At 46.4% G+C, this 13582-nt stretch overlaps 2 protein-coding genes across 2 annotated transcripts in view; one reads left to right on the forward strand and one right to left on the reverse strand.

Moving 5' to 3' along the window:
- LOC308393864 (NACHT, LRR and PYD domains-containing protein 12-like) overlaps positions 1-4737 on the reverse strand; it is a 534253-nt gene extending 529516 nt beyond the window's left edge. The window contains exons 1-2 of the mRNA XM_080877886.1: positions 4674-4737; positions 3491-3626 (exon numbers count right to left, since the gene is read on the reverse strand). Of these exons, the coding sequence (XP_080734012.1) occupies positions 3491-3600 (110 nt within the window). The 5' untranslated portion in view covers positions 3601-3626; positions 4674-4737. The remainder of the gene's footprint in view (positions 1-3490; positions 3627-4673) is intronic.
- A 4295-nt stretch (positions 4738-9032) lies between these two features.
- On the forward strand, positions 9033-13272 carry LOC308405091 (RNA-binding protein 4.1-like). Its single transcript, XM_080895511.1, has 4 exons — positions 9033-9149; positions 10161-10589; positions 10941-11677; positions 11842-13272. Exons 2-3 carry the CDS (start codon positions 10178-10180, stop codon positions 11669-11671), a joined length of 1143 nt encoding a protein of 380 aa, XP_080751637.1. The 5' UTR covers positions 9033-9149; positions 10161-10177; the 3' UTR covers positions 11672-11677; positions 11842-13272.
- The last annotated feature ends 310 nt before the right edge of the window (positions 13273-13582 follow it).

Raw genomic sequence — 13582 nt, forward strand, 5'->3', positions numbered from 1 at the left:
CACTCAGCTCCCTCTTCACCACGACGGACCGGTGCAGCGTCCGCATTACTGCAGCTGCAGCCCCAATCCGTCTGTCGATCTCCGGCTCCCTTCTCCCATCACTCGCGAACAAGACCCCAAGATACTTGAACTCCTCCACTTGGGGCAGGAACTCATCCCCGACCCGGAGTGGGCACTCCACCCTTTTCCGGCTGAGAACCATGGCCTCAGATTTGGAGGTGCTGATCCTCATTCCCGCTGCTTCGCACTCGGCTGCGAACCATTCCAGTGCGAGCTGGAGGCCCTCACCCGATGAAGCCAACAGAACCACATCATCTGCAAAAATCAGAGATGAGATTCTGAGGCCACCAAAGCGAAAGCCCTCCGCCACTTGGCTGCGCCTAGAAATTCTGTCCATAAAAATTATGAACAGAACCGGAGACAAAGGGCAGCCCTGGCGGAGCCCATCACCCACCGGGAACGAGTCCGACTTATTGCCGGCAATGCGAACCAAGCTCTTGCAACGGTTGTATAGGGATCGAATGGCCCGTAGCAATGGGCCAGACACCCCATATTCCCGCAACACCTCCCACAGGACACCCCGAGGGACACGGTCGAATGCCTTCTCCAAGTCCACAAAACACATGTAGACTGGTTGGGCAAACTCCCATGCACCCTCAAGTATCCTCGAGAGGATAAAGAGCTGGTCCGGTGTTCCGCAACCAGGACGAAAACCGCATTGTTCCTCCTGTATCCGAAGTTCGACTAACGGACGAACTCTCCTTTCCAGCACCCTGGCATAGACTTTCCCAGGGAGGCTGAGGAGTGTGATCCCCCTGTAGTTGGAACACACCCTCCGGTCCCCCTTCTTAAAGATGGGGACCACCACCCCGGTCTGCCAGTCCACAGGTACTGCCCCTGATCTCCACGCAACATTGCAGAGGCGTGTCAACCAGGACAGCCCTACAACGTCCAAAGCCTTCAGGAACTCGGGGCGGACCTCATCAACACCAGGGGCTCTGCCACCAAGGAGTTGTTTAACTGCCTCAGTGACCTCGCCCCCGGAAATTGGCGGGTCATTCCCCTCATCCCCAGACTCTGCTTCCTCCTCGGAAGACGTGTCAGTGGGATTAAGGAGGTCCTCGAAGTATTCCTTCTACCGCCTGACAATTTTCTCAGTCGACGTCAGCAGCGCTCCGCCAGCACTATACACAGTGCAGGTAGAGCACCGCTTTCCCCTCCTGAGACGTCTGACGGTTTGCCAGAATCTCTTCGAGGCAGTCCGAAAGTCTTTTTCCATGGCCTCTCCGAACTCCTCCCACACCCGAGTTTTTGCTTCAGCCACTGCCCGAGCCGCATTCCGCTTGGCCTGTCGATACCTGTCGGCTGCCTCCGGAGTCCCACAGGCTAACCAAGCCCGATAGGACTCCTTCTTCAGCCTGGTGGCTCCCTTCACCTCTGGTGTCCACCATTTGGTTCGGGGATTACCACCACGGCAGGCACCAACCACCTTGCGGCCGCAGCTCAATGCAGCAGCTTCGGCAATGGAGACGCTGAACATGGTCCATTCGGACTCAATGTCCCCAGTCTCCCTCGGAATGCTGTTGAAGCTCTGCCGGAGGTGTGCGTTGAAGATCTCGCGGACTGGGGCCTCTGCTAGACGTTCCCAGCACACCCTCACTACGCGTTTAGGTGCACCAGGTCTGTCCAGCGTCCTCCCCCGCCACCTGATCCAACTCACCACCAGGTGGTGATCAGTTGACAGCTCAGCCCCTCTCTTTACCCGAGTGTCCAGAACATATGGTCGCAGGTCTGCTGATACGATTACAAAATCGATCATCGACCTACGGCCTAGAGCGTCCTGGTGCCACGTGCACTTATGGACACTCTTATGTTCGAACAGGGTGTTCGTTATGGCCAAACTGTGATTAGCACAGAAGTCCAATAACAAAGCACCGCTCGGGTTCAGATCAGGGAGGCCGTTCCTCCCAATCACGCCCCTCCAGGTCTCGCTGTCGTTACCCACGTGAGCATTGAAGTCTCCCAGCAGGACAACAGAGTCTCCAGGTGGAGCACCCTCCAGCAGCACCCCCCCCCCCCCCCCCCCCAGGGACTCTAAGAAGGCTGGGTACTCTGAACTGCCACTCGGCGCATAAGCGCAGATGACAGTCAGGACCCGTTCCCCGACCCTAAGGCGCAGGGAACAAACCCTCTCGTCCACCGGGAAAAACCCCAACGTACCGGCAGCAAGCCGAGGGGATATTAGAATACCCACCCCAGCCCGCCGCCTCTCACCAGGGGCAACTCCAGACTGAGACAGAGTCCAGCCCCTCTCCAGGAGACTGGTTCCAGAGCCCAAGCCATGCGTAGAGGTGAGCCCGACTATATCTAGCCGGTACCTCTCAACCTCACGCACTAACTCAGGCTCCTTCCCCACCAGAGAGGTGACATTCCATGTCTTCACGTCCTTCTCAGCTCACAGACACTCATCCTGATATTTTCCTTTAACATTTGATGGTATAATTCATCTGAGTTTACACTTTATCTGCATAAATACAGAAAAACAGACCAAAACACCATAAACCATCAGTTTCACCATGTAGAATATATTGTTGTTTCCTTGCTTTTAATTCAGAGAAAAACTCTGATTTGGATTTTCTCTGTTCTCTTTGCCACAGCCCATCCCAGCAGCAGCTGAAGCAGCTGACTGTCACAACACTGAATAACACTTTAGGAGGAATTTCAGAGGTCAGTAAAGCTCCAGTTTCAACATCAGTTAATTAATCATAGTTCATCATAAATGTTAACCTGGCTGGCACACATGTTAATATTAGCCATTTAAATATTAGCAGTTAGCTGAGGCCACAAGAAGAAGAGGCCCTAGAAGAACAATGGATGATAAGATTAGATTTTCAAGACTAGGCAGAGACGTGTTTTCCTTTACTGTCTCTTACAGAGGAGGGAGCAGATACCAGACGAGGTCACGGAGGTACGGGGAGGATTCGCAGCAGACAGCAAGACTGCCACGTCCATGCGAGAGAGCGATGGCTACGATAAGCTCTGTTTTTGTCTCCCTATATAATGTTGTACAGCCCATGTGAGGGTTATCCTCTCTGTGAACCAGATGCTTGATTTCACACAGAGGTCCACCAACTGAATTTGATCAGTTATGGGACGATTTACCTCGACAGGCTCCTTCACTCGCTGCTTTTAAACCTCCTTTAAAACACACTTTTACTCCCTGACCTTTGACCCAGTGTGACATGTTGACTCACTACCTCAGACAGCTTAAAAATAGTCTTTTTGTTTTTTGGTGCTGCCTAAAAGAACCGTAAAATATCTGTCCTATATACAGTTATGTTCATATATTTTTGTACTACATCAGGAAACTCAAAAACATAGTTTTTAATATTTTAATCCTTATTTTTAAAAATGTTTTTGTCATTTTTCTTCTCCCACTGCATCAAAAATCATTATTTACACTGAATAAATGAGTCAGCAGCTCTCTTACATTGTTGCTGCAGGTTCATTACTGAAGTCTGGAGGGTTATCATTGGACCAGTCACTCCTCACAGACACACAGCTGGATGCTGCAGATCCTGCTCCATCCTCTTCCTCCATCTTCTTGATGTCAGGGTGGAGTTAGTCTGAGAGGCAAACACACACACTCAGAGGTGCTGTTGTACTGGAAGCATCACACTGACGGGTTTCTAAAGTTCTCATTGATCATTTCATGGAGTTTCTGTGGTAAACACTGTCCTGTGACGTATGTGTCATGGTGAGGGTCATGAGGGCTAACCAGCCCCACTCCTTACTCCTCATATTTCAGCCTGAAGCACAATAACAGCCTAAACCTAACCAGGAGGCTGTAACCTCAAAGGGACTTCATGGTTAGAAATAAAGGTTCAATGAAATGAAGCAGATCATAAAAACATGAGTTCCAACTTTAAAAGAAGCATCCACACGATGACGGCACAGCAGAGGAGCACTTTCTCTAACACACTGATTCAGTTCCACTGACACAAGGACACACACAGGAAGGCACACACACACAAGCCTTTATAAGAAACAACACAATCATCTGCGCTTGACTTGTCAATCCAAGTCCTTAGCCCATGAGCCCGCGGTATCAGACCACAGATATTCCCTTACTTTGAAAAAATAAAGCCAGTTTTCAGAACAGACCTGATGTTTATGCTACAGCCTGTTTACCAATATAATCAATATCAGATATCAGAGCAACAGAAACCTCGGTGATCAGGACGCTGGGACTGAGAACAGGAAGTGGCTCAAACGTCACAGATTCATGACGTCACCCTGAACTCCACTCACGGAGTTTCTGTCGCCAATGTGGTTTTTAAAGTCCCGTGATAAAGGCGGGTCTTTCTGTGAATCCGCACGCTCATTGGCTAATAACTTGAGATTATTTTTGCCTCCACTGACGGAGCCTGTTGTTCCCGCCACAGAGACACAGTAATGTCAGAGCGGTGTTAACACTCACCCTGCCTCAGCACAGCTCTCACTCTCCTCCTGCTCTCTCACACTAAACGGAGGCTCAGCTAAACTCACTTCCTCTCTACTTACAGGAAACCAGCACTCAGAGGAGCCGACCGGCCTCACATTTCACCCACAGACACGAACAGCGTGGAATTATTTTATGTCATAAGAAGAAACATATTCATGTAAACACTCACCTGCCTCAGCTCCACCTTCCTCCTCCTGCTGCTCTGAACGGAGGCTCAATACTTTCACTTTCACTACTGCTCCCTAAACACAGAGGATGCTGGGACTTGTAGTTGTTTCCTTCCGGTGCGGTCTTCCTCTTTGTTTGTGTTTGTGTTCAAGTTATTTCGATCATGTAAACATCAACAGAACACGTGAAGTCACACAGAGTTTGTATGTCGAGGTGGGTAGGAGGGTTTGAGGGTTTGGGGAGGGGTCAGAGGGAAGAGGTCTCTCAGTCTTGACAATCCACATTGATGGCATTGCATCTTTCAGCGTGTTTGTGGGTCGATTTGGATGCTCCAGGTGTGAGAGCAGCCACTCAGCCTCTACTGCAGATGTGTGTCACAAGTTAATCTGGCTGTAGGCTATGGCACTTGGCCACAGGTGGCGCTAATTGACTTGACTCCATTTGAGTGCGCACAAAGTAAACTGCACACTTTAGTTGTGAAGCGAAAACGCTGAAATCGCAGTAATAACACGTACGAGGGGAACGATAACGAAGACAAGATGCTCCTGATCGTTACTCTTGCTGTCCTGTGAACAGCATCGGCGTGGTGTTAATTGTTTGCTTTTGTTTTGGCGATCGCCCCGTGAATGAGAATATGACCAGGTAAACCCGCGACGTTTTTAAATAGTTTGTCGTTCAACAGCAACAAGACTGACGGAGTGTGTTTGAGGAAACCTCACAAACGTCACAGATGAAATATTTGGTGTTTATTTGCTGGTTTGTCGGTAGCAGCTCCTTCAGAGTAAGTCTACCACACATCTGTTTGACCAACGCCAGTTGATTTGGATCACCGGTCCAAACAATTTGAACCATTGTTATGTTTCCTTTTGTGTTGAGTTTGACTGATATTTGCTGGATAGCAAATGTTTTAAAGCTATGCAACCTTTATCTGCACATAGCAGTTAAACTGTTTAGATCAATCTTTATTGATACATTATTTATTTATGAATTACTGTGTACACAAGAATAAGTTAATGTATTAAGATAAACTGGTGGAAATGTTTGTATTATTCTTGTGATTTTTTTTATTGGCCCTGTTTAGTTACAGGCCAGGTGACCCTTTAGGGGTTTAAAATGCCGAGCCAATGAACGGCTGGGAGCAGGAATCTTTCTTCACTGAAGCTTCCACTTCCACGGGTCTGGTAGGAAGTTGTCAAGGACGACGTCTCTCTCTCTCTCTCTCTCTCTCTCTCTCTCTCTCTCCCCCCCCCCCCCCCCCCCCCCAGCTCATTATTCAATCGCCGTAATCTTTTTTTCCCCCCTCGCCTGTACTGTTAGATTCTTTTGCCATCAGAATTATTGTCTAAAGGCAAAGAAAGATGCCCAACGGATTTACTTTACCAAATGGACCATCCCAGCCTATTGATCTATTTGATTCACCTTTGCTTCTATTGTTTATTTTATTTTATTTTCACTTGCTGAACATGGGACAGACTTGACTGGGGAAAAGAAAGAGGGAAAGAAAAACAGTGGGGAAGAGGGACGGCGATAAAGGGCAAAAAACAAAAACCCACAAAACAAACAGACAAAAAATCCATCTATCAATCACCTGGATCACCTGTTGAAAGAAAAAATAGAAAACAAGCAAAGAAAAAGAGAGCAATATAATAAACAACATCATTGCGATGATCTATGTGAATATAACTGTAAATACTAAATATTGAATATTATTGTGTAAAATGTAAAATTGACAGAGCACAGTGTGCTTTGAGGTAGCAGCCAAAAAGGGTGTAGTTTGTGTGTGTGAGCACCCGTGTGTACACCTGTGAGCATGAACGCGCTTGTATTTAAAAGGTTCCTTCATGTAATGATCTGCTAGAGGGTGTGGGGGGGCCATAGCCCCGTCCTCCAGGGCATGAAGCAGGTATGGAAGAGATCCAGGCTCCAGCCATCCAGAGGCCCTCAGAACACAAGAGACCAAGGAAGACCAACAGAGGGGCAACCGTGCCACTGTCCCGGAAAGAGCTGAGGAGAGTCCCAGATGAGGGGTCAGCCGCAGAGCAGAAGCCAGGGGGGGTTGCAGCGACGTGCCCGTGAGCTCCATCAGCTGTGCCAGAGTGACCGAGCCCCAGGCCAAGAGGCCGAGGGCACCCCACCCCCAGGCTCCAGGCCCCGACAAGCAGCCACCAGGAGTGAACTGGTGTGTACCTGGACGCCCATCCCCGGACACAAAGAACCACCAATGCATCGATTTCTGAAGGCGTCTGCCACTGGCAGGGGGAGTGGTGGGGGGAGATAGGCCTCCATGCCTTAGAGGGCCTGAGATGTCCCCAGAGAGGTGGCATCTGATACCCGACCTGACATATACAGGGAGTGCAGAATTATTAGGCAAGTTGTATTTTTGAGGAATAATTTTATTATTGAACAACAACCATGTTCTCAATGAACCCAAAAAACTCATTAATGTCAAAGCTGAATGTTTTTGGAAGTAGTTTTTAGTTTGTTTTTAGTTTTAGCCATTTTAGGGGGATATCTGTGTGTGCAGGTGACTATTACTGTGCATAATTATTAGGCAACTTAACAAAAAACAAATATATACCCATTTCAATTTTTTATTTTTACCAGTGAAACCAATATAACATCTCCACATTCACAAATATACATTTCTGACATTCAAAAACAAAACAGAGACCAATATAGCCACCTTTCTTTGCAAGGACACTCAAAAGCCTGCCATCCATGGATTCTGTCAGTGTTTTGATCTGTTCACCATCAACATTGCGTGCAGCAGCAACCACAGCCTCCCAGACACTGTTCAGAGAGGTGTACTGTTTTCCCTCCTTGTAAATCTCACATTTGATGATGGACCACAGGTTCTCAATGGGGTTCAGATCAGGTGAACAAGGTGGCCATGTCATTAGTTTTTCTTCTTTTATACCCTTTCTTGCCAGCCACGCTGTGGAGTACTTGGACACGTGTGATGGAGCATTGTCCTGCATGAAAATCATGTTTTTCTTGAAGGATGCAGACTTCTTCCTGTACCACTGCTTGAAGAAGGTGTCTTCCAGAAACTGGCAGTAGGACTGGGAGTTGAGCTTGACTCCATCCTCAACCCGAAAAGGCTCCACAAGCTCATCTTTGATGATACCAGCCCAAACCAGTACTCCACCTCCACCTTGCTGGCGTCTGAGTCGGACTGGAGCTCTCTGCCCTTTACCAATCCAGCCACGGGCCCATCCATCTGGCCCATCGAGACTCACTCTCATTTCATCAGTCCATAAAACCTTAGAAAAATCAGTCTTGAGATATTTCTTGGCCCAGTCTTGACGTTTCAGCTTGTGTGTCTTGTTCAGTGGTGGTCGTCTTTCAGCCTTTCTTACCTTGGCCATGTCTCTGAGTATTGCACACCTTGTGCTTTTGGGCACTCCAGTGATGTTGCAGCTCTGAAATATGGCCAAACTGGTGGCAAGTGGCATCTTGCCAGCTGCACGCTTGACTTTTCTCAGTTCATGGGCAGTTATTTTGCGCCTTGGTTTTTCCACACACTTCTTGCGACTCTGTTGACTATTTTGAATGAAACGCTTGATTGTTCGATGATCACGCTTCAGAAGCTTTGCAATTTTGAGACTGCTGCATCCCTCTGCAAGATATCTCACTGTTTTTGACTTTTCTGAGCCTGTCAAGTCCTTCTTTTGACCCATTTTGCCAAAGGAAAGGACGTTGCCTAATAATTATGCACACCTGATATAGGGTGTTGATGTCATTAGACCACACCCCTTCTCATTACAGAGATGCGCATCACCTAATATGCTTAATTGGTAGTAGGCTTTCAAGCCTATACAGCTTGGAGTAAGACAACATGTATGAAGAGGATGATGTGGACAAAATACTCATTTGCCTAATAATTCTGCACTCCCTGTAGACACATAGTTTTCTACAGTCAATGGTTCAAACCTTTACTGGAGCCTCCCAGTGTACAAGCCACAAAAGTGCAGCTCATTTCTGTTTTTTTTTTCTTTTTTTGCACACAGAAACCCTTTGTATAAGAACATCTTATTAAATAACAATAGTACAGAAATGTTAAATAAGGTGAAATACTCAAGGGCCTTCCTGCTCCCATCTTTCCTTTATCTCCATGTTTGATTTTCATGTCGCAGCTTCCTTTTGCTCTGCTGGCTGCCCTGCCTTTGTAAAAAACAAAAACAACAACAACATGGCAGGTTGAACTGATTGCTTATGCTTTAGGGTTTTTTTTCAGTAAATTTTATATCTAATGTCCTTTTTTATAATGGTTAAAAAAAATATGCTGTGGTCAACGAGCTCGATCACTTTTGGCGCCGATTGACTTGTTCGCACTCCAGGCCAGTAGAGGGCGAACGGCTCCAAGCTGGTTTGCTAACTACCAATCAAAACAACAGGAGAAGAAGAGAACGCGGACGGTACAGTGGCGTCATTTCATTGTTCATTCATTGGTATCGAGGCCTACGTCTCTTTATAGGTGAGCTGGGGGTTTTGGTGTGAAGACGTGACACGACTCTTTATGTGTGCGATGTAAAACTTACGTTGTGGTGTTTATTAAAGAAGAAAATTAATTAACAGGCCAAAGTGAGTGAGTCTGCGGCTAGCGAGCATTAGCTTCCTGGACGTATTACAGTCAAAAATTATAAATAGCAGTGGATGAATGGTGAAGAGTTGCGAACTAAACGCAGTTTACATAGTTTAGAAATTGGGAGCAACACGTACCTGGGGCGTTAGGGTTCGTTATCGTGTGATTAATGTAACATACGGATTAGTGCTAACAAGCTAGCTACTTTACGAGTGCAAAACTGGTGTTGACATGTCTCCGCTGACAAATGAAGGCAGTGTAATATGAAGGTGGTACTTTTCCAAATACAGCATACACACACAAAAGTTAGCACATCTGCTCAGCAAAAGTCTGTTTATGTCACTCAGCCCCAAAGCAGCTCCTGTCACAGCCCCGAATTCAGCTCTTCTCATCTGCCGATCATTTTGCAGCAGCAACATGTAGTTACAGTTTAAATGAATTGTGTAGTCTCTGTGTGTACACTTGACCACTCAAGTAGTCACACATGTCAGATCGCCTGTGATGAGTACAAATAAGAAGCTATCCTGCCAGTGTCTGACATGGACATCATTCTGACCACCACAGACAGTCCACACGTTGAATCTTCTGCGGTCTAATAAAAGAAGCTGGTGAAAGCTGAGTGAATGATTCTCTCCTTTTATGTGACTTGATTTTGGCCTGTCCTCATTGATGTTTGGTGTGAACACATTCAACAGTTTAAGCAAACATGCCCTGCCTTGTTAATGTTTGCGAAGGCCTTTGTATTAGCTGAACAATTGCTTTTAGATTTAGTTTGTATTTATTTGTATAAGGCAGCAATTTCATGACATTGTTAACCAACAGAAATGGGCAATGGCCCTCACATCCTTTTAGATCAATAAGTATGGAATGTGTTCCTAACAGACATATTTCTTGATCTTCTAGGATACACAGAATTCATCATGGTGAAAATTTTTATTGGCAACCTTGCCTGCAATGCCACAGCAGAGGAGCTACGGGAACTCTTCGAGAAGTACGGCAAAGTCACAGAATGTGACACTGTCAAAAACTACGGCTTTGTACACATGAGCAACATGAGCGAGGCAGAGGAGGCCATCAAAAACCTCCACCAGCACCAGCTGCACGGCTGGCGCATGAATGTGGAAATGAGCAAAGGGAGGCCTAAGTCCACCACCAAACTGCATGTCAGCAACCTCGGGGAAGAGGTCACTAGTGACGTTTTGAGGGCCAAGTTTGAAGAGTTTGGCCCAGTGGTGGAGTGTGACATTGTTAAGGACTATGCCTTTGTTCACATGGAGCGAGTCGAAGATGCAATGGAAGCCATCAGTAAGCTGGACAACACAGCCTACAAAGGTGAACGCTCGGGCAGGGGAGTGCAAGTTGTCTTCTCTGTACATGCGATTTTGGATTCTATTTTGCCGCCGTAGGGATAAGTAAAGTCCTCTTGCTGATGTATTTCCACAGAGTATAGATAACCGTTGCTTTAACTGACGAGTTAACTAAAAATAATCACAAGTTTGGAAGGTCTTTTTGTAAAACCAGTGGCAGTGTACTTGATGAATGGGCACTGCACTGTCATTCAGTCACCTGCACGTTTTTTCGCTTTTCTCAGTCATTGTCGCTTTAACGTGTTTAATGGTCGTTAAGAAGCTTTCCGTGTCAGAGTCCCCACGGTCTCATGCGTGTCTTCTCTTTCCTTACAAGGCAAGCTGATGAGCGTACAGCTATCCACCAGTCGGCTTCGCACTGCCCCGGGAATGGGAAATCATACGGGCTGCTTTGTCTGCGGGAAACACGGCCACTGGTCGAAAGACTGTCCAGTCGCTCGGAATGGTAGCCACAGTGACGGCATGAGAGGCCGCGGCGCCCAGGCCCCGCCACACGGTCTCCCAAGTTATGGCAGCTACGGGATGGCCTCACCTGCAGCAGCTGATTACATGAGTGGCTCTGCATATAGTCCGGCTAGTTACGTAGGTGGGTTGCCTCCACCTCTTCCCCACAGGCTTAGCGGCTACGCCTCTGAGCCAGGGGATCGGTACAGCAGCAGAGCACCAGGCTCCTATGCTGATAGGTCACCAGCCTTTGATCGTGACCATTTCTATAGCAGCGTCAACTATTATGAGAAGTACAGAGCTCATCCTTTTGGCTCAAGCTATTTTGAGGATCGGCGCATGTCCTACCTTCCCCCTCCCCCACCTTCCTCCATCTCAAAGCTCTCATCCAGTGTAGATCCCTTTGAGCGTCAGGCCCTGCCTCCGCCTCAAGCGCCTGCCGCATGCTACACAGGTGAGCACACCCCGACCAGACGAGCAGCTGTCCCATCGGCTGGCTTTGCCTATGAGCGAACACAACTGTCGCCTGCCTCTGCCTCCAGGAGCTCATACACAGCTGCACGACCCAAGGGTCATTATGCATCACGTTATGCGCCTTACTAAAGCCAGGTGAGCACCACAGTCCATAACGTTACTTTAAGACATTAGCAGTCAGCGGGCACTGACGCGGTTCTGTGTTTGTCTGAACTTGGACTGTTTTTAACGTTCTGAATCTTTTAAAGTTGTGGTAAGTGTCAGCACTGTTTCTCAGGAATGCTGTGCTCTCTTTCTAGGTCTGTCTGTGAACTGCAAGACTTTTCCTTTGCCGTCACTTCAAGTGTGATTCCTTCAGTCTGCGTTGATGTACGGCAAAGAGACTCTGTTTGGAAAATGGTGTCCGTATCTTCTAGGCATCTGAGATGCCAGTGGCCTGCAGACGACTCGTCCTTTTCAGCCATGTTCCCCTAGCTTGTTTTCTGAAGGGGCGATTAGCAAATGTCACACTTTGACATTTTTCTTACTCTGCAGGTTTTCAGCTCGGGTTTTAGCCAAGTCTTTCTTTCTTTACATGTCTCTCATCATTTGTTGCAAATTGTTCAAATCGGCAAATAATAATTTTTGGTCTTTCTTTGTCATTTAGACATATTCTTGTTCAGTTAATACATGTTTTGTTTTTTAAGATTGCATGAAGCATACCTCATTCCACATAATGGCATAGGTTACCTGTTGCACAGAAGAATTGGATTTTGCGCTTTCACACATTTGACATGTGTGTCAGTAAAACGAATTTGGATAAAGAGAAAAAAGTGTTACAAATGATCATCATTGCTGCAGCATCATTGCTGCAGCATCATTGCTGCAGCGGGCGGTAACTCTCAATGTGTATTTTATAACAGGTAAAGCCAGACGTGTGGAATCGAATGGTGCAGCGTTTCCCTCTGTAGTGGATTAAAAGGCTAAAGGCAGCAGCAGGGAAATGGATGTGTGTGCAGTCTAGCGTTCAGTTAGCATTTACAGAGGGATACTTTGAGTTTAAACCAAAGTTAAGCCTGGAGATCATAAACATTCCAGCTTTTTTCTCATTTAAATGTGTCTGTGGGTTCTGCTATTTGTTCATTTTCTAATAATTGAGGTGTCTGCTGGGCTAAAATTCTTCAACTAAGTGACACCAAAGTGAGACTGCTAGCTGATATGGATTGTGCAACTGACAAACGGTTTTCTTCCCGATGATAGTGGTGCTGACTGCCTGTAGCCAACAACAGAAACGAGCCACGGTGTGTGAGATCTCTATTGTATCCATGTAACACTGAGTAGGAACAAGTCTGTGGGGGGACGGAGCAGAGCTGTAGAAGTTGTGAGGCACGTCCTGTGTACTGTTGAAGGTGCCTTTCCTTGTTTTGCTTATGAGTGGATTTGAAGTTTGTATTTTTCATACTAGCTGAAAAAATATTAATATACCTTTTAAAAAAAATCTGAAGTTAATGATTTTTAATAAAGCCAAAATTATTTTGGTCATGCTCGTTTCAGTTTTTTACTTGAGTATGATGAATGCAGTGGTGTGGCTTTTGGTATTTTGTTCTAAAAATGCTCCAAGTATGAATATCAGAAAATAAAATCCAGTTATTTGTCCAAATAGGGGCTCAAGGTTAATGTTCAAGACGATGTCTTGTAAAAAAGAAAGTCTCCATGAAAGGCCATTCTTCACCTATTTAAAATCTATATTTCTTTGAAATTCTGTTTTTTGTTTGTTTGTTTGTTTGTTTGTTTAAAGCTCTTCATTGATGTAGAGCCACAGTTGGATTAAACTTTTCAGTGCAGATTTTAGGGAGAAAAAACACTAACCCCTGTCTCTTCATTGTGTTAAGATTCCATTTAAATCTTAACAATTCCATTCCATTTAAAAGAGAGAGAAGTCACCGGGACAAGCCAGGAGAAATAAAAATTATTTTTGACAAACCAAAACAGCCTTATGTGCTGAGCCACAGTTTGGGTCATGTGTGTTTTATTCTGCTGCGGATGGTAGAGTATACAGGA

This window comes from Rhamphochromis sp. 'chilingali' (genome assembly GCF_963969265.1).
Source record: "Rhamphochromis sp. 'chilingali' genome assembly, chromosome: 1".
Lineage (NCBI taxonomy): Eukaryota > Metazoa > Chordata > Actinopteri > Cichliformes > Cichlidae > Rhamphochromis > Rhamphochromis sp. 'chilingali'.